This window comes from Scyliorhinus torazame, chromosome 15 (assembly GCF_047496885.1).
Source record: "Scyliorhinus torazame isolate Kashiwa2021f chromosome 15, sScyTor2.1, whole genome shotgun sequence".
Lineage (NCBI taxonomy): Eukaryota > Metazoa > Chordata > Chondrichthyes > Carcharhiniformes > Scyliorhinidae > Scyliorhinus > Scyliorhinus torazame.
Window position 1 is genome coordinate 135817631 of NC_092721.1, and position 25908 is coordinate 135843538.

At 42.1% G+C, this 25908-nt stretch overlaps 1 protein-coding gene across 1 annotated transcript in view; it reads left to right on the forward strand.

The window, feature by feature from the left end:
- The window catches only part of ddx10 (DEAD (Asp-Glu-Ala-Asp) box polypeptide 10), a 388230-nt gene that overhangs the window by 324743 nt on the left and 37579 nt on the right, over nt 1–25908 (forward strand). Inside the window, exon 17 of the mRNA XM_072476795.1 lies at nt 3459–3604. Within this exon, the coding sequence (XP_072332896.1) occupies nt 3459–3604 (146 nt within the window). The remainder of the gene's footprint in view (nt 1–3458; nt 3605–25908) is intronic.

Consider the following 25908-nt stretch of genomic DNA (forward strand, 5'->3'; position numbering starts at 1 on the left):
CAAATGTTCAGTCCATTTCTAAATATCCAAAGTGTCTTCATTCTAAAAGTACTTAGAGCTGAAAATCGCTGATGTCATCTGGCCTAGTTCTACTCGAGCATTTCAAACTGTGTTCCCCCCAGGATCCTGCCCAGAGCAGGATTTTAAAATTTTGATCATTTTCTTTTAAAAAGCTCCCGTCGAGCTGAGTGTGTACTGTTTCCATCCTAATAAGCGTTGCTGGAGTCAAGTGAAAGTGGCTTCTGTGGAAAGGTCATTCTGTAGCACATCGATGTTTTGTTTCTTTGATCTCTATGGCAGTCACTTGTACTGCCCCTCATAAACTTACTGTTGCTTGTGCATTTGTCTTGCTCCATTTTTGTCAGACATAGAGAATGTTTTTGTGTCTTTTACATAAATTGAAGAGTCTCATGTGAAAGCTATTAGTCATCACCCAGAAAAATACTACATTTTCCACATTACATAAGCTGCCCCAACTTTGTCATCTACTTTCTCTCCTCTCCCACCCACGCTCTCTCTCCTCCCTCGCCCGCGTTCTGTTTCCTCCCTCACCTGTGCTCTCTCCTCCCTCACCCACGTTCTCTTTCCTCCCTCACCCACGTTCTCTTTCCTCCCTCACCCACGTTCTCTTTCCTCCCTCACCCACGTTCTCTTTCCTCCCTCACCCACGCTCTCTCCTCCCTCACCCGCGTTCTCTTTCCTCCCTCACCCGTGCTCTCTTTCCTCCCTCACCCGTGTTCTCTTTCCTCCCTCACCCGCGTTCTCTTTCCTCCCTCACCCGCGTTCTCTTTCCTCTCTCACCTGCGTTCTCTTTCCTCTCTCACCCACGCTCTCTCCTCCCTCACCCGCGTTCTCTTTCCTCTCTCACTCGTGTTCTCTTTCCTCTCTCACCCACGCTCTCTCTCCTCCCTCGCCCACGTTCTGTTTCCTCCCTCACCTGCTCTCTCTCCTCCCTCACCCACATTCTCTTTCCTCCCTCACCCATGTTCTCTTTCCTCCCTCACCCGCGCTCTCTCTCCTCCCTCACCCGCGCTCTCCTCCCTCACCCGCGCTCTCTTCCCTCACCCGCGCTCTCTCCTCCCTCACCCGCGCTCTCTCTCCTCCCTCACCCACGCTCTCTCCTCCCTCACCCGCGTTCTCTTTCCTCCCTCACCCACGTTCTCTTTCCTCCCTCACCCACGTTCTCTTTCCTCCCTCACCCGCGTTCTCTCCTCCCTGACCCGCGCTCTCTCTCCTCCCTGACCCGCGCTCTGTTTCCTCCCTCACCCGCGCTCTCTCTCCTCCCTCACCCACGCTCTCTCTTCTCCCTCACCCGCACTCTCCGCCCTCACCCGCACACTCTCTTCTCCCTCACCTGCACTCTCCTCCCTCACCCACACTCTCCTCCCTCACCCGCACTCTCCTCCCTCACCCGCATTCTCCTCCCTCACCCATGCTCTCGCTATCTCCCTTTCCTCCCTCACCGTGCACCCCCTCCTCCCTCACCCATGCGCGCTCTTCTCCCTCACCCGCTTACTTGCTCCCTCCTCCCTCGCCCATGCGCCCTATCTTTCCTGCCACTTTTGCCTTTCATGAACGATTTTAAATATGAACTCCAGCTCTTATGTCGAACAGTCTCTTGCAATTTTTATAACAGAATGTTATATTTGTCTTTATTATCCATTGTTGCATGAATGTCTCTGTACAGTATTCAACAAATTGTTTGGGAGAATGCAGTTCATCGCTCAATCCCGCACTGTCAATATTCTGGGTTTTACCGTTCACCCAGAAACTTAACTGGGATGCACAGTGGTTAGCACTGTTACTTCACAACAAGGATCCGGGTTCAATTCTCGGGTCTGTGTGGGCTTCCTCCGAGTGCTCCGGCTTCCTCCCACAGTCCAAAAGTGTGCAGGTTAGGTGAATTGGTCCCGCTAAATTCCCCTGTAGTGTCCAAAAGTTAGCTGGGCTTGCTTCATAGAATTTACAGTGCAGAAGGAGGCGATTCGGCCCATCGAGTCTGCACCGGCCTTTGGAAAGTGCACTCCACTTAAGCCCACGCCTCCACCCTATCCCCTTAACCCCGTAACCCCACCCAACATTTTATTGGACACGAAGGGCAATTTATCATGGGTTACGGGGATAGTGTGGAGGTTAGGTAGGGTGCTCTTTCAGAAGCCGATGTAGACTCGATAGGCTGAATGGCCTCCTTCTGCGCTGTGAATTCTATTATTTGGACCAGCAATAAAAATACTGTGGCTTCAGGAGCAGGTTAGAGGCTTAGATTATGCAGTGGGTAACTTATTTGTGGAATGTCGTTTTTGGAGCAGCTTGTGACAGCCCACTAGGGAACAGGCAGTTCTGGATTTGGTGATGTTTAAAGAGGCAGGGTTGATTAGGGACCAGAAGGTGAAGGAGTCCTTAGGAGGCAGTGACCACAATGTGATAGAATTTACCCTGCAGTTTGAGAGGGAGAGGCTGGAATCAGATGTAACTGTATTACAATTAAATAAGGGTGACTACAAAGACATGAGGGAGGAGCTCGCCAGAGTTGATTGGAAGGAGAGCCTAGCAGGGAAGACAGTGGAACAGCAAAGGCAGGAGTTTTGGGTGTTATTCAGGAGGCACAACAGAAATTCATCCCAAGGAGGTGGAAACATGCTGAGGAGAGGGCAAGGCATCCATGGCTGACGAGGGAAGTCAAGGACCGCATACAAGCAAAAGAAAAAGCATACAAAATGGCGAGGATTAATGGGAAGCCAGAGGATTGGGAAGCCTTTAAAAGTGAGCAGAGGACAGCTAAAAAAGCAAGAAGGGGGGGGGGAGAAGATAAAATAAAAATGTGTAAGCAAGCTAGCAATATAAAAGAAGATAGGAAGAGTATTTTTCAATATATAAAAGTTAAGAATAGACATTGAACCACTGGAAAATGAGGGCAGCACGGTAGCATTGTGGATAGCACAATTGCTTCACAGCTCCAGGGTCCCAGGTTCGATTCCGGCTTGGGTCACTGTCTGTGCGGAGTCTGCACGTCCTCCCCGTGTATGCGTGGGTTTCCTCCGGGTGCTCCGGTTTCCTCCCACAGTCCAAAGATGTGCAGGTTAGGTGGATTGGCCATGATAAATTGCCCTTAGTGTCCAAAAATTGCCCTTAGTGTTGGGTGGGGTTACTGGGTTATGGTGGACAACTTGCCAAGTGAAGAGATTTGAGCACATGGGCCTTCGCTATATCGGTCTCCAAACACTTGGCGTTTGCCACATTATATTGAGGAAAATGGATCTCACAACATTTGATGGTAGTAGTGCATTTAATTTTGTAATCTAAAAGCTTTTTATTGTGAGATGGAATGGAAGTTATTGTGGGACAAAGTGAAAATGACAACATTTCCTGAAGTTTTTTGCATGATGCACCATATATAAAGAACTATTATGCTGAGATTTATTTATTTGAATAACCATTAGACTATGTTTGATATTTAGCAACCTGAAGAGGAAACCGTTGCTTACCTTGAACAGAGTGATGCTTCAGATGAATTTGACCCCGCTGACCTTCCTGATCCTGATAAATACCGAGATTATAAGGAGCACGACAGCCATGATATTTCTGAAGCTGAAGACAATCGCAGGTTAGTTCACTTTGCACAGCGGAATCTCATTTCTTCTTTTCTCACAAGGTACTGACTCGTCCTGACATAAAAGGAAGTAGTGTGAATCATTTGAAAGTGTTCCCTGAATACCAGTAATGAGTTAAGACTAATGTGCTGAACGTGACATGTCTTCACCGCTGCATACTTTGAGCAATAGCTGGTGTTGGTTGTACCAGCCTTGGGTATCTTTATAGCAAACAAAAGAAGAAAAATCGATAGAAGCCTGTGCCAAATTGAAAAACTTATTTCACTTTACATAGAATGAGAAGTATTGCATCATTCTGGTCGATATATTTGTGACATAGAATGAAAAGTATTGCATCATTCTGGTAGATATATTTGTGACCATGGTGTACTTGAGAAGCTGCAGGAATCATTGTGAAGATTGAGATCAGCACAGTAATTGAGTACCTTCACTGCTGGAACAAAGGTGTGGGTCCGTAGATTTCCATTTTTAAACAGAATATTTCTAAATACAAATTGAGTCAGAAGATGTCTGATTTTGACAAGATGTTCTTCAATCTTAGCCACACTGAAAAATATCTTCATTGACACAAAACAAAGGACAGATCCTTTTTGTTTGTTGGCAAATGTTTTCTTGATTTACCACTCTGCCTCTATATGCGAAAATGCTTATGCCTTACCGGCGTGATTATTTATTTGATTGTACTACCTCCAGGTTAGTTTTGCCTTTTGTTTTGGTTTGATTTTCTTTCAATCTAATTTGTCTAAATGGATTACTAAATGTAATTCTCTCGACCGCTGGATATTAATACAGTATGTTGCCTGTAATGTTGGAAACTTTACCATTCAGGTACACTATGTCCAATGTAGGCTTCGTGTCTCTGTTCTTTTAAAGATGTGCCTAGCTCACATTGCAAAAGCTACTCTGACAGTTGTGCCAGTAGACATGCACTTCATAATCTGACATTAATTACAACTTGATAATTGCAAAGTGCTTTTCTTCACAGCCTTTCGGTGAAGTGCTGATTTAATAATTGAATACATTTTCCTTGAATACTGTAAATGAATTTTTTCATGTGTCTTACTAAGCAAGATGCTTTATTGACACTCGAGCAGTATATTTTTTTCTTCATTGAATTGATTAGGGTATAAACTATGCCTGGAACCTGGAATGTTAATATGAAGGTAGGAAACTCAATATTTGGTGTTGGCATACCACTGGAAAGCATTCTGAAGGCTGAGATGTATATTTCATTTAGAATTATTTAACTTTACACGTAGATCAGATAAACATAGATGTTTAAAACAACACAAACAATAAAGTACTTTTAGGCTCATTTATTTTTCATGTTTAGCCTTTTTGTTTTCAAGTTGTTCCTCCACCACGGCCACATCTGGTTCCCCAGTGCACCCTCCTATGATCCACACCCCTTCCTCCTCTGACATTTGCTGCTCCATCTGTGCTGGTTAGAGTTGAATATACCACAGCTATTTCATGGAACTACCAAAGCCACAAACATGAGACCCTCTGCCGGAAGGGGTCTGGACCTTCTGGTTTTTAACACTGCAACTACACCCTCTAGTGACTAGACAAGAACTAAGCAAACTTGTTTATTGAGGAACCTGGATTCTTAAATGACATTCAATTCAAATTGACAGCCTTTTCTTTACTGTACAATTGGAAATGTCTGGCGCACAAACTAATGTATTTTTATAGTGTGACTTTATGTATACAAATTTACTGTAGTAATCATCTACTCATAAATCCTTTTGTTCCGACATAATTCATTTAAATTGCACATTTTGCTTATGGTGAGCATTTCCTTCCCATAGTTATTGCTTCTTGCAAACATTAAAAGTGGGAAATCCAAATACATATTTCACAACTGGATTGTTAATGAATCAATTGAAGCAGTCAAAATGCTTTTTGCAAAGAAAATTCATCCACTGTTTTTATTCCTTGGTAGCTGTTTTTTATATAAATTTAGAGTACCCAATTCTTTTATTCCCAATTAAGGGGAAATTTAGTGTGGCCAATCCACCTAATCACATCTTGTTGGGTTCTGGGGGTGAGACCCATGCAGACACGAGGAGAATGTGCAAACTCCACATGGACAGTGACCCGGGGCCAAGATTGAACCCTGGTCCTCTGCGCCGTGAGGCAGCAGTGCTAACCATTGCGCCACTGTGCCACCCTCCCTTGGTAACTGTTATTTGCAATGTTCAAAATAGACTTTTTAAAAAATTAATGTTTCAGAGAAACAATTACATTTTTCCAACCATTTGCTTTTACTGCTTTTTCATGCCTTTATTAAAATTTGTATTCTATCTCTAAGAGATGGGACTTTTAATTGATATTTTTTGCCCAGAGCAGTAACTGAAAGCAGATCCTTTTGTCTTAGCTGGTGCAGTGTGTATCAGTAGCATACAGTCTCTTAACATTTGGTTAAGGAACGGCTAGAGAGAAAAATATTGCAGCCTCCTGGTGCTACATATCTACCATCACCATCAAGCTGGGAAAGCAACCCAGATTTAATGGGGTGTGTAGAAGGGTGGGCCAGGAAGAGTGTGTGACAAAGTCTTTATTCGATTTGTTCACACCTTGCAATGACCTGACCTTGTAAAAGGATTGGACTGGAGATGGAAACGTTGTCTGCTCGGGCTGCCTTGAACTCATTTGCAGAGTTTTCAGTGTTGGGATAGGCAGCCATTCTCATCCTCTTGCTGGAGAGAATGCCTGCTGGTCAAACTGTTCAAAGCTATTCATTTTGTGTTTCACAAAAGTGGACCAACTTGATGATGGAATTTCCCACTCTATGATGATGTTCCCTTGGCACCAGGGTATTCCACTTGCTGGACCAACTTCACCTTCTCTCCAATGAACCGTACTTTAAACATTCTCACAGGTTTAGTCGTACTCGCAGGTGTTGAAGATCCTTTCACAGGAAGATCTGTGTCAAATGATGGCTTACATAGATTACATAGAACATACAGTGCAGAAGGAGGCCATTCGGCCCATCGAGTCTGCACCGACCCACATTAATCCCTCACTTCCACCCTATCCCCGCAACCCAATAACCCCTCCCAACCCTTATGGACACTACGGGCAATTTTTTAGCATGGCCAATCCACCTAACCTGCACGTCTTTGGACTGTGGGAGGAAACCGGAGCACCCGGAGGAAACCCACGCAGACACGGGGAGAACGTGCAGACTCCGCACAGACAGTGACCCAGCGGGGAATCGAACCTGGGACCCTGGCGCTGTGAAGCCACAGTGCTATCCACTTGTGCTACCGTGCTGCCCAGCACTTTGACCAACATTATTGTGTCTTTTGATGCAATAACAGTGAAGGTTGATGAGGATAATGCTGTTAATGTGGTATCTATGGATTTCCAAAAGATATTTGATGAAGTGCCACACAGCAGGCTTGTGAGCCATGTTAGAACTCTGAGTAGAAGGGACAGTAGCAACATAGTTACAAAATGGCTGAGTAATAGGAAACTGAATAGTGGCCAATGTTATTTTTGGAGTGGAAGAAAGGTATTGATGTAGGGCTGCTCTTCCAGATATATTTTAATGACCTAGACCTTGGTGTACTGGGAAAAACGTCAAAATTTGCAGGCAGTGCAAATCTTGAAAGTATTGTGAACTGTGAGGAGGAGAGTGTAAAATGTCAAAAGGGCATAGGCTGGTTAGTGGAATGGGAGGACAAGTGGCAGATGAAATTTAATGCAGGAAGGTGTGAAGTGATTCAATTTGGTAGGAAGAACATGGAGAGACAATATAACATAAAGGGTGTCATTTTAAAGGGGCTGCAGGGGCAGAGGGACTTAGGTGTACATGTGTATAAATGATTGAAGGTGATAGGACAGGTTGAAAGAGTGGTTAGAGATATAAAAACATTGAAAAAAAGAGTAGGAGCAGCTCATTAGGCTTTTCGAGCCTGCTCCGTCATTCAGTATGATCATGGCTGATCCTCTTTCTCAACACCATACTCTCACTCTCTCCCCATACCTTGATGCCGTCAGAGTGCAGGAATCTTCAATACATTCAATGACTAGGCCTCCACAGCCTTCTGTGATAGAAAATTCCACAGGTTCACCACCCGGGTTAATAAAGAATACTACATCCTAGTCTTTATTAATAGGGACACAGAGTACTAAAAGGAAATCATGTTAAGCTTGTACAGAACACTGATTTGGCCTTCCTGGAGTTTTGTGCCCAGTTCTGGGCACCACACAGGAAGAATGTGAAAGCATTAGAGGGAGTGCAGCTAAGATTTTGATTTATTTGATTTGATTTGATTTATTATTGTCACATGTATTAGTATGCAGTGAACAGTATTGTTTCTTGCATGCTATACAAACAACAGCATACCGTACATAGGGAAGGAAGGAGAGACTACAGAATGTAATGTTACAGCCATGGTTAGGATGTAGAGAAAAGATCAACTTAATACGAGGTAGGTCCATTCAAAAGTCTGATGACAGCAGGGAAGAAGCTGTTTTTGAGTCAGTTGGTACGTGACCTCAAACTTTTGTATCTTTTTCCTGACGGAAGAAGGTGAAAGAGAATATGCCCGTGGTGCGTGGGGTCCTTAATTATGCTGGTTGCCTTTCCGAGGTAGCAGGAATTATAGACGGAGTCAATGGATGGGAGGCTGGTTTGCGTGATGGACTGGGCTACATTCACGACCTTTTGTAGTTTCCTGAAGTCTTGGGCAGAGCAGGAACCATACCAAGCTGTGATACAACCAGAAAGAATGATTTCAATGGTGCATCTGTAAAAGTTGATAAGAGTCGTAGCTGACATACCAAATTTCCTTAGTTTCCTTAGATTCACAAGGTTCTAGGGAGAGGAACTTCATTTATATAGATTGATTGGAGACTGTTTTTCTTGGGACAAAAGGAGGTTCAGAAGTGGTTTGATTGAGGTATTCAAAATCATGAGGGTTCTTGGCATAGTAAATAGGGAGAAACTGTTCCCATTGGTGGAAGGATCAGAGGACAAAGATTTAAAGTAATTGGCAAACTAAGCAATGGCTATCTGAAGAAAAACGTCTACAAACAGCAAGTGACTAGGATTTGGAATGCACTGCCTCAGAGTGTGATAGAGGCAGGTTCAGTCGAGGCAGTCAAAAGGGAATTTGATTATTACCTGAGAGTGAACAATGTGTTGTTACGGGGAGAAGGCGGGAGTGGCATCGGGTAAATTGCTCCTTTGGAGAGCTAGCATAGATACAATGGATCAAATGAGCTCATTCTGTGCTGTAACTATTATATTGATTGTGAAGTTTATGGCTGCTGATAGAACATAAAGATGTTCAAGCTGTATTGCATAATCCTTGGACCCAATGGATCTTTGTAACTGCAATTTAGTATTTCTTCCCAACTGCATTCATGATTTTCAAATGGGTTTAGCGGCAAAACGCCTCTGAATTGGACAATGTTTTTTTACCCAACATTAACCTCAATCCATTATCATATGCTAGAATTTGAGGTATTTTAACAATTGACTGATGGTCATATGCGTATCATCATTAACACTGCCTATTTCTCCTTCCTTAATATTGCCAGTCTCAACGCTGCCTCAGCTCATCTTCTACTACTAAAAGCCTCATCCCTTGTGTTTGTTACCTGTCGATGTAACTATTCTAATGTATTGCTAGCTGGCCTCCCACATGCTACACTCTAAGCTTGAAAGCACTTAAAACTCTGCTGCGTATATCGTGACTTGTGTTTGCTGACTTACATAGTCCTCCATTTTATCAAAATCTCTTATTTTCACATTCTCACCTTGTTTTCAAATCTGTCTATCTCTGTAATCAGCATCTGCTCTGAATCTGGCCTTTTGAGCATCCCCGATTTGAATTGCTCTACCATACTGTGTGGGTTTCCTTCGGGTGCCCCAGTTTCCTCCTACAGTCCAAAGTTGTGCAGGTTAGGTGGATTGGCCATGATAAATTGTCCTTAATGTCCAAAAGGTTGGGTGGGTTATGGGAATAGGATGGAGTTGTGAGCTTAAGTAGGGTGCTCTTTCCAAGGCCTGGTGCAGACTCGATGGCCGAATGGCCTCCTTCTGTACTGTAAATTCTATGATCTCAAATTGGCAGCCGTGCCTTTGGCTGCCTCGGCACAAAGCTCTGGAATTCCCTCCCAAAACCTCTGCTTCCTTCCTTAAAGTCACTTTCTAAGATCTATCTCTTTGACCATGCTTTTGGTCATCTGCCTTGAAGGGGCTGTTTAGCACAGGGCTAAATCGCTGGCTTTGAAAGCAGACCAAAGCAGGCCAGCAGCACGGTTCAATTCCTGTACCAGCCTCGCTGAACAGGCGCCGGAATGTGGCGACTAGGGGCTTTTCACAGTAACTTCATTTGAAGTCTACTTGTGACAATAAGCGATTTTCATTTCGTATCTCTTTATGTAGCATCATGTTTGGATATTTGCATATTGAAGCATATTTGCTTTGAAATGTCCTGCGAAGTACATTGGGATGTTTTGTTACATTAAAGTTGCTCCGTAAATATAAGTTATTGGTTATTACAATGTTCTAGGTTACCAGTCTTATAACCATAATTGCCATTTTGATTCTGAGATTTGTTTGTCAGTCATCCTGCCTCTGACTCTCAGTGGATTCAGGTAATTATCAGTCAATTCCAAATATATTTTTTAACACTGGGATACATTCTTCAAACATGGAATGAGTTAAAACATTCATAGTAATTGGAGATGCAGGTGAATGTGGGATTGTGACTGGTATATCATGATGTTTGATTTCAAGTAAGCCATTGTGACTCAGTCCCAGTAGCTCCATGTCTGTTTTCCACTGTTATCTTTAAAATGCAATTTGCTTTCCCACACATAATTGTTGTCATGGGGTTACTTCCTACTCATCCTTTTTGAAAACATAACTATGGCAGCAAAGCTGAAAGCAGCAATATGTTGAGAAGCCATCCATGTCATTTATGCTTAAATTGGTTGTATAAATGACAAGCAGATAAAGAATATATAAAATATTTTTCAGCTGGGATTTTTGCAACATATATTATCATTGAAATATAGATGAAATGAGCATTTAAGATTACCTAAAATGTTTGCTGCGTATCACCTTTGAACATCAAGGTTTACTGCTGTATCATATTTCTTAGAGTTGTTCATGGTTGAGAAATCATCTCGTAATGCTTCACATTTTTGTTCCGTGTGGAATGAATTTTAACCTCTAGTTATCTATCTCAATTTCTGTTCCAAATGTTTCCGCCAACTGTGCATGAATTGGCTGCTTGGTTTTATTTTTAAAATACATGAAAATTCTTTCTAGCATAATTGCCTCTTTCCTGGCGCACACAGCTCATGGGTTGTGGGACTGAGAAATTTTAATGGGTTGAAACATTTTCACAGCAGAGATTGAAAAGTGTTTGATAGTTATACTATTTTTATAAGAGCTGCCATCATTATCTCACTTTACAAAGGCCCCTTTTACAGAAACACTGTTAAAACCATTAAATCCTAGAGGATAAACTCTCTTTCTAAAAGGGGAGAGGGATTTTTTTTCCTAAAAGGAATTGATTAGGGATATGAATCTATATCTTCCTTTGTTCCTTCATATAAATTTAACTAGTTGCTCTTTTATCCCTTTTAAGATTCTCTACAACATATCTTTTTTCACCCGCTCCACCCCACAATTCCATTGCTACCATCAAGTATTTTTATTCTTTCAGTCATATTGTGCTGTTCCCTGGAGTGAAACACAAAATCTTTACTCTACAAGGCCACAATTTCTTTTGTCCTCTGGGTTCAACAATTCATTTCAATTCAGAGTTTTCAACTTTGACTTGATATTTTTAACTTGTAGCATGCCCTGGCTTTAACATCATCAGCCCGAGCATTGCGTGAAACAATGATTTTGTGCAGTGAAACTTTGTCTCTTTCAACAGAAGAAATATATTCCTTCATGATTAAGTACAAGGAGCTTCCTGAGCTCAGCCTGGAGCAAAAGATGGCCACGGTCTATTAGGGAGCAGTAACATGGATTTTGCCATTGGATAAAATCCTGAACTGCTGCCAAGTCCCAGATGAAATACCTCCCTGGATCATAAAGTTAGTACCTGAGTAACTGGCTCCAATACTAACTCCCAATACTATCTCTTTCAAGTCAATCAACATCGGCTACTTACCAGACCAGTATGTAGAGACAAGCTAATATCTGTGCCAGGCAATGACCACCTCGCACAAGAGAGGATCTAACCACTGCTCCTTGACGGTCAATGGCATTACCATCACTGAATCCCCAACAATCAACATTCTGGGGTTACCATTGATCAGAAACTGAACTGGACTAGCCATATTAATACTGTGGTTACCAGTGCTTGTTGAAGGCTCGGAATCCTATGGTGTGTATCTCCCCTCCTGACCCCCCCCCCCAAAGCCTGTCCACCATCTATAAGGCACAAGTCAGGAGTGTAATGGAAATTTCTCCACTTGTCTGGATGAATGCAGCTCCAATAATACTCAGGATGCTTGACACCGTCCAGGACAAAGCAGCCCCCTTGATTGGGGCAACATGGTAGCACAGTGGTTAGCACAGTTCCTTCACAGCTCCAGGGTCCCAGGTTTGATTCCCGGCTTGGGTCACTGTCTGTGCGTAGTCTGCACGTTCTCCCCGTGTCTGTGTGGGTTTCCTCCGAGTGCTCCGGTTTCCTCCCACAGTCCAAAGATTTACCGGTTAGGTGGATTGGCCATGATAAATTGCCCTTAGCGTCCAAAAAGGTTAGGTGGGGTTACTGAGTTACAGGGATAGGGTGGCGGCGTGGGCTGACGTAGGGTGCTCTTTCCAAGAGCCGGTGCAGACTCGATGGGCCGAATGGCCTCCTTCTGCATTGTAAATTCTATGATTGCTCCCCCTTTCACAAACGTTCCGACACTCCATCACCAACGAACAGTGACAGCCATGTGTACCATTTACAAGATGCACTGCAGTAACTCCCCAAGGTTCCTTAGCCAGTACCTTCCAAATCTATGACCACTACCATCTAGAAGAACAAGAGCAACAGATACCTGGGAAATCCACCACCTGGAGGTTCCCCTCCTAATTGCTCATCCACCCTGATTTGGAACTATATTGCCGTTCCTTCACTGTCACTGGGACAACACCCTGGAACTCCTCCGGAACAGCACAGTGGGTGTACTTACACCTCAAGGACTGCAGCGGTTCAAGAAGGTGATTCACCACCACCTTCTAAAGGACAACTAGGGATGGGCAATAAATGCTGGCCTAACCAACGATGCCCACATCCAGTAAATGATTTTTTTATAAAACGAAACTATCATGCCATGTGCATCTGTGACTGTTCCCACCAGACCTGGCTATAGGGTATTATCAGAATCCATTTTTGTGACATGATCTTGAGTGAGAGAAATTAGACCCATGCCAATAGCTCAGGCTATGCTTGCTTCCTTAACGCAAGGTTATTGTTGTTATCATTTCATTGCATTCCTTTAAATTGTTGGATTAGCTTTATGATGACTCCATATCACAGAAGCATTCCTTGCTTTTACTTGGGGTTGTGACACTTGAGGAATAACAAGTGTATAGTACAATTGCATCATGAGCAGTTGAATTGCAACTGACAGTTACAAGTGCTGACTAAGTTTATTTTAATTAGGAGAATTATATTTCGCCACTGAAGGTCTTATTGGTTTTCTGTCTGATTATATGTCATCCCACAATATTTGACAGTTTAAATTGTTGAGTGTTGATACTTCAATTTTAATTTCAATTAAAGTTGGTGCTTTGAGGTGGGGCTTGAAGGATGCTATGTATTTAAGTATGAGGCTGAGTTTGACAGTCGGCAAAGAGAATACGAGCTAATTTATGTTCAGAGCATATCAATCTGCTTTTTTCCTAGTCTCTCAGACTGTTCCTTCATATAAACCTATGTTTCTGTTGTGTTATGGTCCCAGTTGGTATAATTGAACAGGAAGATCCCTGAATGGAAACATGACTCAAAAGACCCTCGGCGGGATTCTCTGTCCCGCAGCACCAGATTTCTGGCGTGGTGCGCCCCCGCAGGCAGCAGAATTCTCTGTCCCACCAGCCAGCCAGTGGGATTTCCTATTGTGGGCAACCCCTCACCATCGGGAAATCCCTGGGCGTGGGTGTGCTGCCGGCGTAACGGAGAATCCCGACAACGGAGAATCCAGCCCCCTAACTTTTATTTTTTTAAATAAAATGTGGAGGAGCAAAGTCACAGGACTGCCAATTAGAAAAAAAACCATTTATTAAACATGAAAGTTGAATACAATACTCCTTTACTCCCCCCTTAGCTTAGCAAATATGCACAGATTTAAAGAGTAACATGGATTGCAAAGTACACCTTAAGGTACAATGGTCTCATTAACACAAAAAGGCCCTTTTAAGCACACAAGATGACTGTGGTCAGATAGATAAACTCTGCTCTGAACCCCAAGTGAACGTTGGTATGGCTATCTCCCCAGAATCCCCCCAAATGATTGTCACGTGAAAGTTTCCAAACTCCACTCCCAAAAACACACTTTGAAATCTTCTCTCATAAGTGTGCTTTCCCCTAGCGATTTGCATTCCGAAATCCAACCCAGGTTTTTCAAATGATATCTTCATACAAAGCTTCCGCTCCCCTTTTAACAGCGAATCCAATCCAGGATTTTACACGTAACATCTTTAGAATTTCCTTCGTCGTAGCTGCTTTTACACAAACTTTAAGATCCAGCCACTGATTTCCATAGGCATTTCAACTCTCATTCCATTGGTTGTAGTAAAATCTCACATCTGAAAATCATTTCAAATATCTTCCTGGCATCCCAGTCGTCTTCTCAGCTCGGCCTGCCATTACTGAACACTGCTCTGTTCCCATACCTTTAGCCTCAGACGTCTTGGAAACTTCTCTTCATTTTTCTAGTTTTCTTAACTAGCTGTTCTTCAGATCTCTACACTTATTTTCTTAACCATTACTCCATGATATGGCTTTTTTTTCTATCAAAGGTGAGAGAGATGTTCTCTCTCTAACCTTCTAAACCAACTGCTTCTAGCAGAGCTGAGGGCTTCTTCCTCTCTTACTACCTACTGCAATCAAATACGCTAACTAAAACTTTAAAACTTCTCGACATTACAAGGCCCCAGTTGCTAAGCAATACCTACATGCCTTTTATTTATTCTTCACACCATATCCCTCTCTAAGACAATAGAAACACATTTGGAACTTAACCAACCCTCGCACATGCAAGCACCTTTGTCCGACATGAATCTAACTATAGGTTTTACCCTTCCAGGCACCGAAACATTACATTAAACCCACTTAAAACTCCCCCTTATTTCTAATGTTTACTAACAGTTGATAACTCTGGTTCAAATGCTAGGTTTACTGTAGCTACTTCTAAAGCCCTAGTATGAATTAGGAAGAGAGGCCACACATTTGTTCTAAACATCTGTATTCTGTATCAAATATCTACCATTATAATAATGATCTGGTATCACTAAAAACAGTTTTCTAGCTACAATAGTAATATAGCAGACATCATTCTATTAGTCAATTAAGTCTGAGTTCACTGACCTTTAGTCCTTCATAATATGCGCTATTTATGATCGGTAATTCAATGTTGTCAGTTTAAAATTGTATTTGTGTCTTTAGTCAGGTGTTTAAGTGAGGAATGATCCCAGCAGTCTAAATGAGCCTAGCAGTCTGTGCAACAAATGTCTGTCTGCACGATTAGCTAATGTTTCAGGATTGATGGCATTTGCTAAAGAATACCAATTTTTAGTACAAAACAAGTAACATGAATAGAAAATGCATGAAAATTCTGTTTGGTAGGTAGCACCCAAAAACAAAACTGTTGGGTGAATGTGAATTATTTTCCAAGGTTTCAGAGGTTAGCACATGGAAATAATGTTTCAATGTAGTAACAATTAACTAATGTAATTTCTCTCTGTTCCTTTTATATAGTCAACAGCTTAAGAACGTAGGAACAAGGAGTAGGCATTTCAGCCCCTCGAGCCCACTCCACCATTCAATACAATCATGGCTGATCTCCTCTCAGCCTCGACTCCATTTTTCTGCTCGTTCTCCATAACCCTGCATCCTAGTTTTCTGAGATTCATGCACAAGGACACCCAGATCCCTCTGCACCGAAGCATTCTGAAGTTTCTCTCCATTTAGATAATAAGATGCCTTTCCATTCTTCTGACCAAAATGGATAACCTGACACTTAGCTACGTTAAACTCCACCTGTCACATTTCAGCCCACTCACCTAACCTATCTATATCCATTTATAAATTTCTTATTTCCTCATTGCAATTTACTATCCCATCTATTTTAGTGCAAACTTTGCTAGAGTACCATCCATCCCTACATCCAAGTCATTAATATAGATTGTAAATAATTTGGGCCCGAGGAACAAACCCTGTGGCACCACACAAATTACATCTTGTGTTCTGGGCCAGAGTTTAGAGAACCCCAAAGTGTATCATGGAGTTCACCTGACCCACAACTTTTAATAGATTGTGGCATGGGGAGCACACAGCCCATTCTACAGGTGTGGTACAGCAGAAATGGGAAAGTATTTTTTAAAACAAAACAATGTTTATTCTATGAACTCAAGTTAACCTTGTTAAAGCATACAGTGAACACCTGAGCAACCATTAATTCAAATACAACCCCCAAAGACTACAACACTAAGTAAACCTTTAAGCTTTCCTTTTTAACATCCAAACGACTTAAAAACAAAACCTTTATCAGAAGCACATCAGGTTAAAATCACTGCTGAAAACGTTTATAGTTCTGAATTCACCAAATGATCAAGAGATACTCTTTTGATGGCAGAGAGAACAGCAGTACACCTGCTTGGTCTGGCTTCAGCTCCAACACTGAATCGAAACTAAAACACACCCTGCAGCAAACAGCCTAAAATGAAAATAAAAGGCTGACAGACAGCCCAGTTCCACCCACTCTCTGACATCAGTGCAGTAGTAAACACCCATTTCTTAAAGGTACTCTACAGATATTTATATACACACGCATTTATAAACACCCATTTCTTCAAGGTACTCTCACATGACCCCTCCCCCTAAGAAAAAAAAACCCATCAACTTCAAGATGGTTTCATTTTTCACCTTTTCACTATCCTTTAAGAACTGCACACAGTAAATATACTTTTTTGGTTCAAAAAAAAACAACACACGCAAACAGGTACAATAATATAGTCCATTTTTGTTCTTCTTCCTCCAACTGAAATCCTTCCTGATTGACAGTCTCTGTGAACAAGAAGGTCTCTGCACGATCCGTCCATTTCTCTACGCCTCGGCATTTCTCTTTAAAGTCAGATACTTTAGTTCATCTGATCGCAGAGTCCCTTGTAATTCTCCAACACAGGAGCATTGGTTATCACAGCTTTCAGGCCGTCAAATGCCTGTTGAAAGTCCGCTGTCCACTGAAATTTTCGACGTTTCTTCAGCAAGTCCATCAGTCGAGCAATCATAAACATAAGAACTAGGAGCAGGAGTAGGCCATCTGGCCCCTCGAGCCTGCTCCACCATTCAGTGAGATCATGGCTGATCTTTTGTGGACTCAGCTCCACTTCGGCCCGAACACCATAACCCTTAATCCCTTTATTCTTCAAAAAACTATCTATCTTTATCTTAAAAACATTTAATGAAGGAGCACCTACTGCTTCACTGGGCAAGGAATTCCATAGATTCACAATCCTTTGGGTGAAGAAGTTCCTCCTAAACTCAGTCCTAAATCTACTTCTCCTTATTTTGAGGCTGTGCCCCCTAGTTCTGCTTTCATCCGCCAGTGGAAACAACCTGCCCGCATCTATCCTATCTATTCCCTTCATAATCTTATATATTTCTATAAGATCCCCCCTCATCCTTCTAAATTCCAACGAGTACAGTCCCAGTCTCCTCAACCTCTCCTCGTAATCCAACCCCTTCAGCTCTGGGATTAACCTAGTGAATCTCCTCTGCACACCCTCCAGTGCCAGTACGTCCTTTCTCAAGTAAGGAGACCAAAACTGAACACAATACTCCAGGTGTGGCCTCACTAACACCTTATACAATTGCAGCATAACCTCCCTAGTCTTAAACTCCATCCCTCTAGCAATGAAGGACAAAATTCCATTTGCCTTCTTAATCACCTGTTGCACCTGTAAACCAACTTTCTGCGACTCATGCACCAGCGCACCCAGGTCTCTCTGCACAGCAGCATGTTTTAATATTTTATCATTTAAATAATAATCCCTTTTGCTGTTATTCCTACCAAAATGGATAATCTCACATTTGTCAACATTGTATTCCATCTGCCAGACCCTAGCCCATTCACTCAGCCTATCCAAATCCCTCTGCAGACTTCCAGTATCCTCTGCACTTTTTGCTTTACCACTTATCTTAGTGTCGTCTGCAAACTTGGACACATTGCCCTTGGTCCCCAACTCCAAATCATCTATGTAAATTGTGAACAATTGTGGGCCCAACACTGATCCCTGAGGGACACCACTAGCTACTGATTGCCAACCAGAGAAACACCCATTAATCCCCACTCTTTGCTTTCTATTAATTATCCAATCCTCTATCCATGCTACTACTTTCCCCTTAATGCCATGCATCTTTATCTTATGCAGTAACCTTTTGTGTGGCACCTTGTCAAAGGCTTTCTGGAAATCCAGATATACCACATCCATTGGCTCTCCGTTATCTACCGCACTGTTAATGTCTTCAAAAAATTCCACTAAATTAGTGAGGCACGACCTGCCCTTTATGAACCCATGCTGCGTCTGCCCAATGGGACAATTTCCATCCAGATGCCTCGCTATTTCTTCCTTGATGATAAATTCTAGCATCTTCCCTACTACTGAAGTTAAGCTCACTGGCCTATAAATACCCACTTTCTGCCTACCTCCTTTTTTAAACAGTGGTGTCACGTTTGCTAATTTCCAATCCGCCGGGACCACCCCAGAGTCTAGTGAATTTTGATAAATTATCACTAGTGCATTTGCAATTTCCCTAGCCATCTCTTTTAGCACTCTGGGATGCATTCCATCAGGTCCAGGAGACTTGTCTACCTTTAGCCCCATTAGCTTGCCCATCACTACCTCCTTGGTGATAACAATCCTCTCAAGGTCCTCACCTGTCATAGCCTCATTTCCATCAGTCACTGGCATGTTATTTGTGTCTTCCATGGTGAAGACCGACCCAAAAAACCTGTTCAGTTCCTCAGCCATTTCCTCATCTCCCATTATTAAATCTCCCTTCTCATCCTCTAAAGGATAAATATTATTCTTCGCCACTCTTTTCTGTTTTATATATTTGTAGAAACTTTTACTCTGTTTTTATATTCTGAGCAAGTTTACTCTCATAATCTATTTTACTCTTCTTTATAGCTTTTTTAGTAGCTTTCTGTTGCCCCCTAAAGATTTCCCAGTCCTCTAGTCTCCCACTGATCTTTGCTACTTTGTATGTTTTTTCCTTCAATTTGATACTCTCCCTTATTTCCTTAGATATCCACGGTCGATTTCCCCTCTTTTTACCGTCCTTCCTTTTTGTTGGTATAAGCCTTTGCTGAGCACTGTGAAAAATCACTTGGAAGGTTCTCCACTGGTCCTCAACTGTTTCACCATAAAGTCTTTGCTCCCAGTCTACCTTAGCTAATTCTTCTCTCATCCCATTGTAATCTCCTTTGTTTAAGCACAAAACACTAGTGCTTGATTTTACCTTCTCACCCTCCATCTATATTTTAAATTCCACCATATTGTGATCGCTCCTTCTGAGAGGATCCCTAACTATGAGATCCTGAATCAATCCTGTCTCATTACACAGGACCAGATCTAGGACCGCTTGTTCCCTCATAGGTTCCATTACATACTGTTCTAGTAGACTCTCGCGGATACATTCTATAAACTCCTCCTCAAGGCTGCCTTGACCGACCTGGTTAAACCAATCGACATGTAGATTAAAATCCCCCATGATAACTGCTGTACCATTTCTACATGCATCAGTTATTTCTTTGTTTATTGCCTGCCCCACCATAATGTTACTATTTGGTGGCCAATAGACTACTCCTATCAGTGACTTTTTCGCCTTACTATTCCTGATTTCCACCCAAATGGATTCAACCTCATCCTCCATAGCACCGATGTCATCCCTTACTGTTGCCCGGATGTCATCCTTAAATAACAGAGCTACACCACCTCCCTTACCATCCACTCTGGCCTTCCGAATAGTTTGATACCCTCGGATATTTAACTCCCAGTCGTGACCATCCTTTAACCATGTTTCAGTAATGGCCACTAAATCATAGTCATTCACAATGATTTGCGCCATCAACTCATTTACCTTATTCCGAATACTACGAGCATTCAGGTAAAGCACACTTATGTTGGCTTTTTTACCTCTGTTCTGTATCTTAACACCTCGATCAGTAACCTCTCCTAAGTTATATTTCCTCTTAACCTTTCTCCTAATTTTCCTTGTCGTTGAACCCATATCTTCATGTAACAACCTGCTGCATCGCTCACCGTTAATGTTTTCACTTCCCGTTTTATTCCTTTTAGTATTCCTGGTCCTATTCACTGAGCTCCCCTCAGTCACTGTACCTTGTACTGTTGTCCTTTTGGATTTTTGACTATGGCTTCTCTGCCTTACACTTTCCCCCTTACTGCCTTTTGTTTCTGTCCCTGTTTTACTACCTTCCAACTTCCTGCATCGGTTCCCATCCTCCTGCCACATTAGTTTAAACTCTCCCCAACAGCTCTAGCAAACCCCCCCCCCAGGACATCGGTTCCAGTCCTGCACAGTTACAGACCGTCCGGTTTGTACTGGTCCCACCTCCCTCAGAACCGGTTCCAATGTCCCAGGAATTTGAATCCCTCCCTCTTGCACCATCTCTCGAGCCACGCATTCATCCTATCTATCCTGACATTCCTACTCTGACTAGCTCGTGGCACTGGGAGCAATCCTGAGATTACTACCTTTGAGGTCCTACTTTTTAGTTTAACTCCTAACTCCCTAAATTCAGCTTGTAGGACCTCGTCCCGTTTTTTACCTATATCGTTGGTGCCTATGTGCACCACGACAGCTGGCTGTTCACCCTCCCCCCACCCCAGAATGTCCTGCAACCGCTCCGAGACACCCTTGACCCTTGCACCAGGGAGGCAACATACCATCCTGGAGTCTCGATTGCATCCGCAGAACCGCCTGTCTATTCCCCTTACAATTGAGTCCCCTATCACTATAGCCATGTCATTCTTCTTCCTGCCCAGCTGTGCAGCAGAGCCAGCCATGGTGCCATGAACCTGGTTGCTGCTGCCTTCCCCTGGTGAGCCATCTCCCTCAACAGTATCCAAAGCGGTATATCTCTTTTGCAGGGAGATGACCGCAGAGGACACCTGCACTGCCTTCCTACTCTTGTTCTGTCTTTTGGTCACCCATTTCATATCTTCCTCAGTACCTTTCACCTGCGGTGTGACCAACTCGCTAAACGTGCTATCCACAACGTCCTCAGCATCGCGGATGCTCCAAAGTGAGTCCATCCGCAGCTTCAGAGCCATCAAGCAGTCTAACAGGGGCTGCAACTGGACACACTTCTTGCACGTGAAGGAGCCAGGGACAGTGGACGTGTCCCTTAGCTCCCACATCGCACATGAGGAGCATGACACGGGTCTGAGATCTCCTGCCATGTCTTAAACCTTCGGTTAACTTCAACAATTACAATTTACCCCAAAAAATTAAATAAACAAACAACAAAGAAAAAAATATATATCAATATACCAATGAAAAGAAAAAAAACAGAAACACTACTTACCAGCCACTGACCTCGAGCCTTCCTCTTGATCATGCTACAAAACCTTTGCACAAATGTTCGATAAAATCCACTCATGCCAAGAAATTGCATTATTTCCCTTTGTCTTCAGGGTATCGGAAACTCCTCAAGGAAAGTGACTTGGGCTTTTCCAAATTCACTTTTGGCTAGGTTTATCACCAAACCCGCCTCCTGAAGTCGATCGAATAACTCCATCACATGTTTCAAATGTTCTGTCCATGTCTGGCTGAAAATTACCAGATCGTCGATGTATACCGCACAATTGGGTAATCCTGAAACAACTTTGTTAGTTAACTGTTGAAATGTGGCTGGGGCGTTTTTCATGCCAAATGGCATAACTGAATTTGTATATACCATCTGGAGTCACAAAAGCTGAAATCTCCTTCGCACTTTCGGATAAAGGTACCTGCCAGTAACCTTTAAGTAAATCCAGTTTAGAAATAAAAGCTGATTGTCCCACTTTCTCAATGTAATCCTGCAAACGTGGGATAGGATAAGAGTCTGTTCTTGTAACTGCATTAACCATTCTATAGTCCACACACAACCGTTGGGTACCGTCTGGTTTAGGTACCATCACTATGGGTGAGATCCATTGGCTGCAACCCACTTCAATTATGCCATTTTTAAGGATACTCTCAATCTCTTTGTTAAACTGTGCCAATTTTAAAGGGTTAAGTCTATATGGACGTTGTTTGATTGGAACAGCATTTCCCACATCTCCATCTTGTATAGCCATTTTAGTGCTTCCCAATTTATCTCTACAAACTTGCCCACGTGATATCAATAATTCTTTCAGGTCAGTCCGTTTTTCCTCTGGAAGGTAACTCAACAATTTATCCCAATTTTTAAGAACATCCTCGTTTTCCAATTTAATTTGAGGTATGTCAAATTCAAAGTCATCTGGATTTTGTTTGTCACTTTGAGTGAGAATCATTAAAATCTCCTTTTTCTCTCCTTCCCTTTCAAAGTACCTTTTAAGCATATTCACATGACACACTCGGTGAGTCTTCCTTCTACCCGGCGTTTTTACCACATAATTCACCTCACTTAATTTCCTTTCAATCTGATAAGGTCCACAAAAACCTTGCTTTTAAAGGTTCACTATCATTGGTAACAACACTAAAACTTTATCTCCACTGGCAAAACTACGAACTTGGGATTTCTTGTCCGCTACCCGTTTCATCACATTTTGTGCAACTTTTAAATGTTGTCTAGCCAATTCACCTGCTCTATTTAATCGTTCCCTAAAATTTGACACGTAATCCAATAATGTAATTTCCGATTTCTCACCCACCAATTTTTCCTTAATCAATTTAAGTGGTCCTCTTATCTCATGACCAAAAATTAGTTCAAAAGGACTGAATTTGGTTGATTCATTAGGTGCATCCTTAATTGCAAACAGTAGGAATGGAATTCCTTTATCTGAATCTTCTGGATAATCTTGACAATAAACCCTCAATATTGTCTTTAATGTTTGATGCCACCTTTCTAACGCTCCCTGCGATTCTGGATGGCACGCAGATGATTTAAATTGTTTTATTCCTAAGCTATCCATAACTTCTTTGAATAACCTTGAGGTAAAATTTGATCCTTGATCTGATTGTATTTCTGTGGGTAGTCCATATCGAGTAAAAAATTTAAGTAACTCCTCCACAATCTTTTTAGCTGTAATATTACATACTGGAATGGCCTCTGGAAACCTAGTAGACGCATCCATTATAGTCAAAAGATATTGATTCCCACTTTTCGTTTTCGGAAGCGGTCCTACGCAATCAATTAGGACCCTTGTAAAAGGTTCTTCAAATGCTAGAATGGGTATTAAGGGCACTGGTTTTATCACTGCTTGAAATTTCCCTATCACTTGACATGTGTGACATGATTGACAAATTTAACTTCATCTTTATGTAGTCCAGGCCAATAAAAATGTTTCTGGATTTAGCTTGAGTTTTCCTTATTTCCAAATGACCTCCCACTGGTACTTCATGTGCAACTCGCAACACCTCCTTTCTATACGCTACTGGCAATACTACTTGATGAACTTCTGCCCACTTTTCATCCGCCTGCATATGTAAAGATCTTCATTTTCTTCACTTTTACGGTAATAACACTCTGGTATACACTCAGATTCCTCTTCTGTGTATGCTTTCTGATACATCCATTTTATTTCTATATCTTTTTGTTGTAACTCTGCCAATCCTCCTGAACTAAAAATATCCGCCTCATCCTCCACCTGTTCTTGTTATTTTTCAACCATCTGATCAAAAATCGTTTCTGATAATTGCACTTCAACTTCATCTTCACTCTTTGATTTCTCCTCTTGTCTTAACCTGTGACTTTGCGACCTTGTTACTACACAAGCCGGAAAAATCCCAGGGTATTCGTCCTTCAACCCTTCAGATGTCTGATTTTCCACTGGCTTATCAACCACAGTAGGCATCACTCCTACCTGCGATCCAGCTATATCATTACCCAAGATAAACTGTATTCCTGGACAAGATAGTTTCTCTATTACTCCTACTACCACTTCACCACTCTTCACTGGACTTTCCAACCTTATCTTACATAATTGAACACTACTCCTCTCACCCTGAATTCCACATATTACCACCTTTTCTGGCAACATTCTTCCCAAACTACATAACTCCTCATCTCTTACTATTAAAGATTGACTAGCTCCCGTATCTCTTAAAATTGTGACTTCTTTACCTGCACCTCCTGATACACATGAGTAAACTTTACCCACACAAGTAAATTCTTTAAAGAGATCTGGCACCTTCTTCTCAATCACCTCTCGATTAAGCTGTACATTCTTTTGCACCTGCTTCGCTTCACTTGGGCTTTCCTTTTACCACTTTTAGAAACCCCACTGTCTTATCCTGTTTTACCACATCAGCCTTCCCAGTGCTTTTCTTCAACCACTGTGACTTTACATGGCCTAGTTTATTACAGTGAAAACATTTGAAACTTTTCATGTCTTTTCCACTCTCCTGGATTTCTTTTTTGATCTGAGGTACACTCTCCTTATTATCTCCCATCAGATCACCTTTACCTTTACCACTTGAGTATTTCTCATGTCCCCAGTTTCTACCCTCACAGGCTGAAACTGATGTTGGCAACCAAGCTTTGATTTATGAACTAATTCATAATCATTTGCCATTTCTGCTGCTAATCTCACACTTTTAACCCTCTGTTCTTCCACATGAGTTCTCACTAAATCAGGAATTGAATTTTTAAACTCCTCCAAAAGTATAATTTCTCTGAGAGCTTCATAGATTTGGTCTATTTTCAAAGTCCTTATCCACCTATCAAAATTACTCTGTTTTCTCCTTTCAAACTCCATGTATGTTTGACCAAATTCTTTCCTTAAATTTCAAAACCTTTGTCTGGCGGCTGCAGGCACCAGTTCATATGCACCTAAGATGGATTTTTTCACCTCCTCATACGTCCCAGATACCTCCTCTGGTAATGATGCAAACACTTCACTGGCTCTACCTACCAGCTTTGTTTGAATCAGTAATATCCACATGTCCTATGACCATTTCATTTGTTTAGCCACCTTCTCCAATGAAATGAAAAAGGCTTCCACCTCCTTCTCGTCAAACCTTGGCAATGCTTGGACATATTTAAATAGATTCCCACCAAGCCTTTGACTTTGACACTCTTTCTCACTATCCTCATCACTATTATCCAACTGTACGTTTCCCTTTACGTCTGCCAATTTTAACTGACTGTCATGTTTCATGGCCATTTTCTGAAGTTCAAACTCTCTCTCTTTGTCCTTTTCCCTGATCTGTATCTCCCTTTCTCTTTCTTTTTGTTCTGCCAGGGCTATTCTTTCTTTTCTCCTTCTCTCTCCTTTTTTTCCTCTTTCTCTCTCTCTTTTTCCTCTCTATCTCTTTCGTATTCAAGCTGCTTTAATTCTTTCTCATGTTCCATTTGTTTAAGTTGTAACTGAATTTTTGCCATTTCCAATGAGTCAAACTGTACCTCAGGCAACTTTAAATGCTTAACCACCCCCATAATTACCTCATCTTTTTGCATTTTGTCAGGTAATGTTAACTGCAATGTTTTTACCAAATCAAACATTCTGCTTTTAGTGTCTGTCCGTAAGGTACTGTGTGTGACCATCTCCACCCCCAAAAACATCAGAGCCTCTGAAAGAGCCATTGTCCACAACACACTCTCTACTTAAGCTAAAATACCACACCTAAAAAGCAACCACAATCTGCTCACCCCTCACTATCTTTAAGTTCACAAAGCCAATCCAATAGATAGACTTTTATCCCGGACGAGCCCCCAATTTGTTACGGGCCAGGGTTTAGAGAACCCCAAAGTGTATCATGGAGTTCATCTGAGCCACAACTTTTAATAGATTGTGGTATGGGGAGTACACGGTCCACTCTACAGGTGTGGTACAGCAGAAATGGAAAAGTATTTTTTAAAGCAAAACAATGTTTATTCTATGAACTCA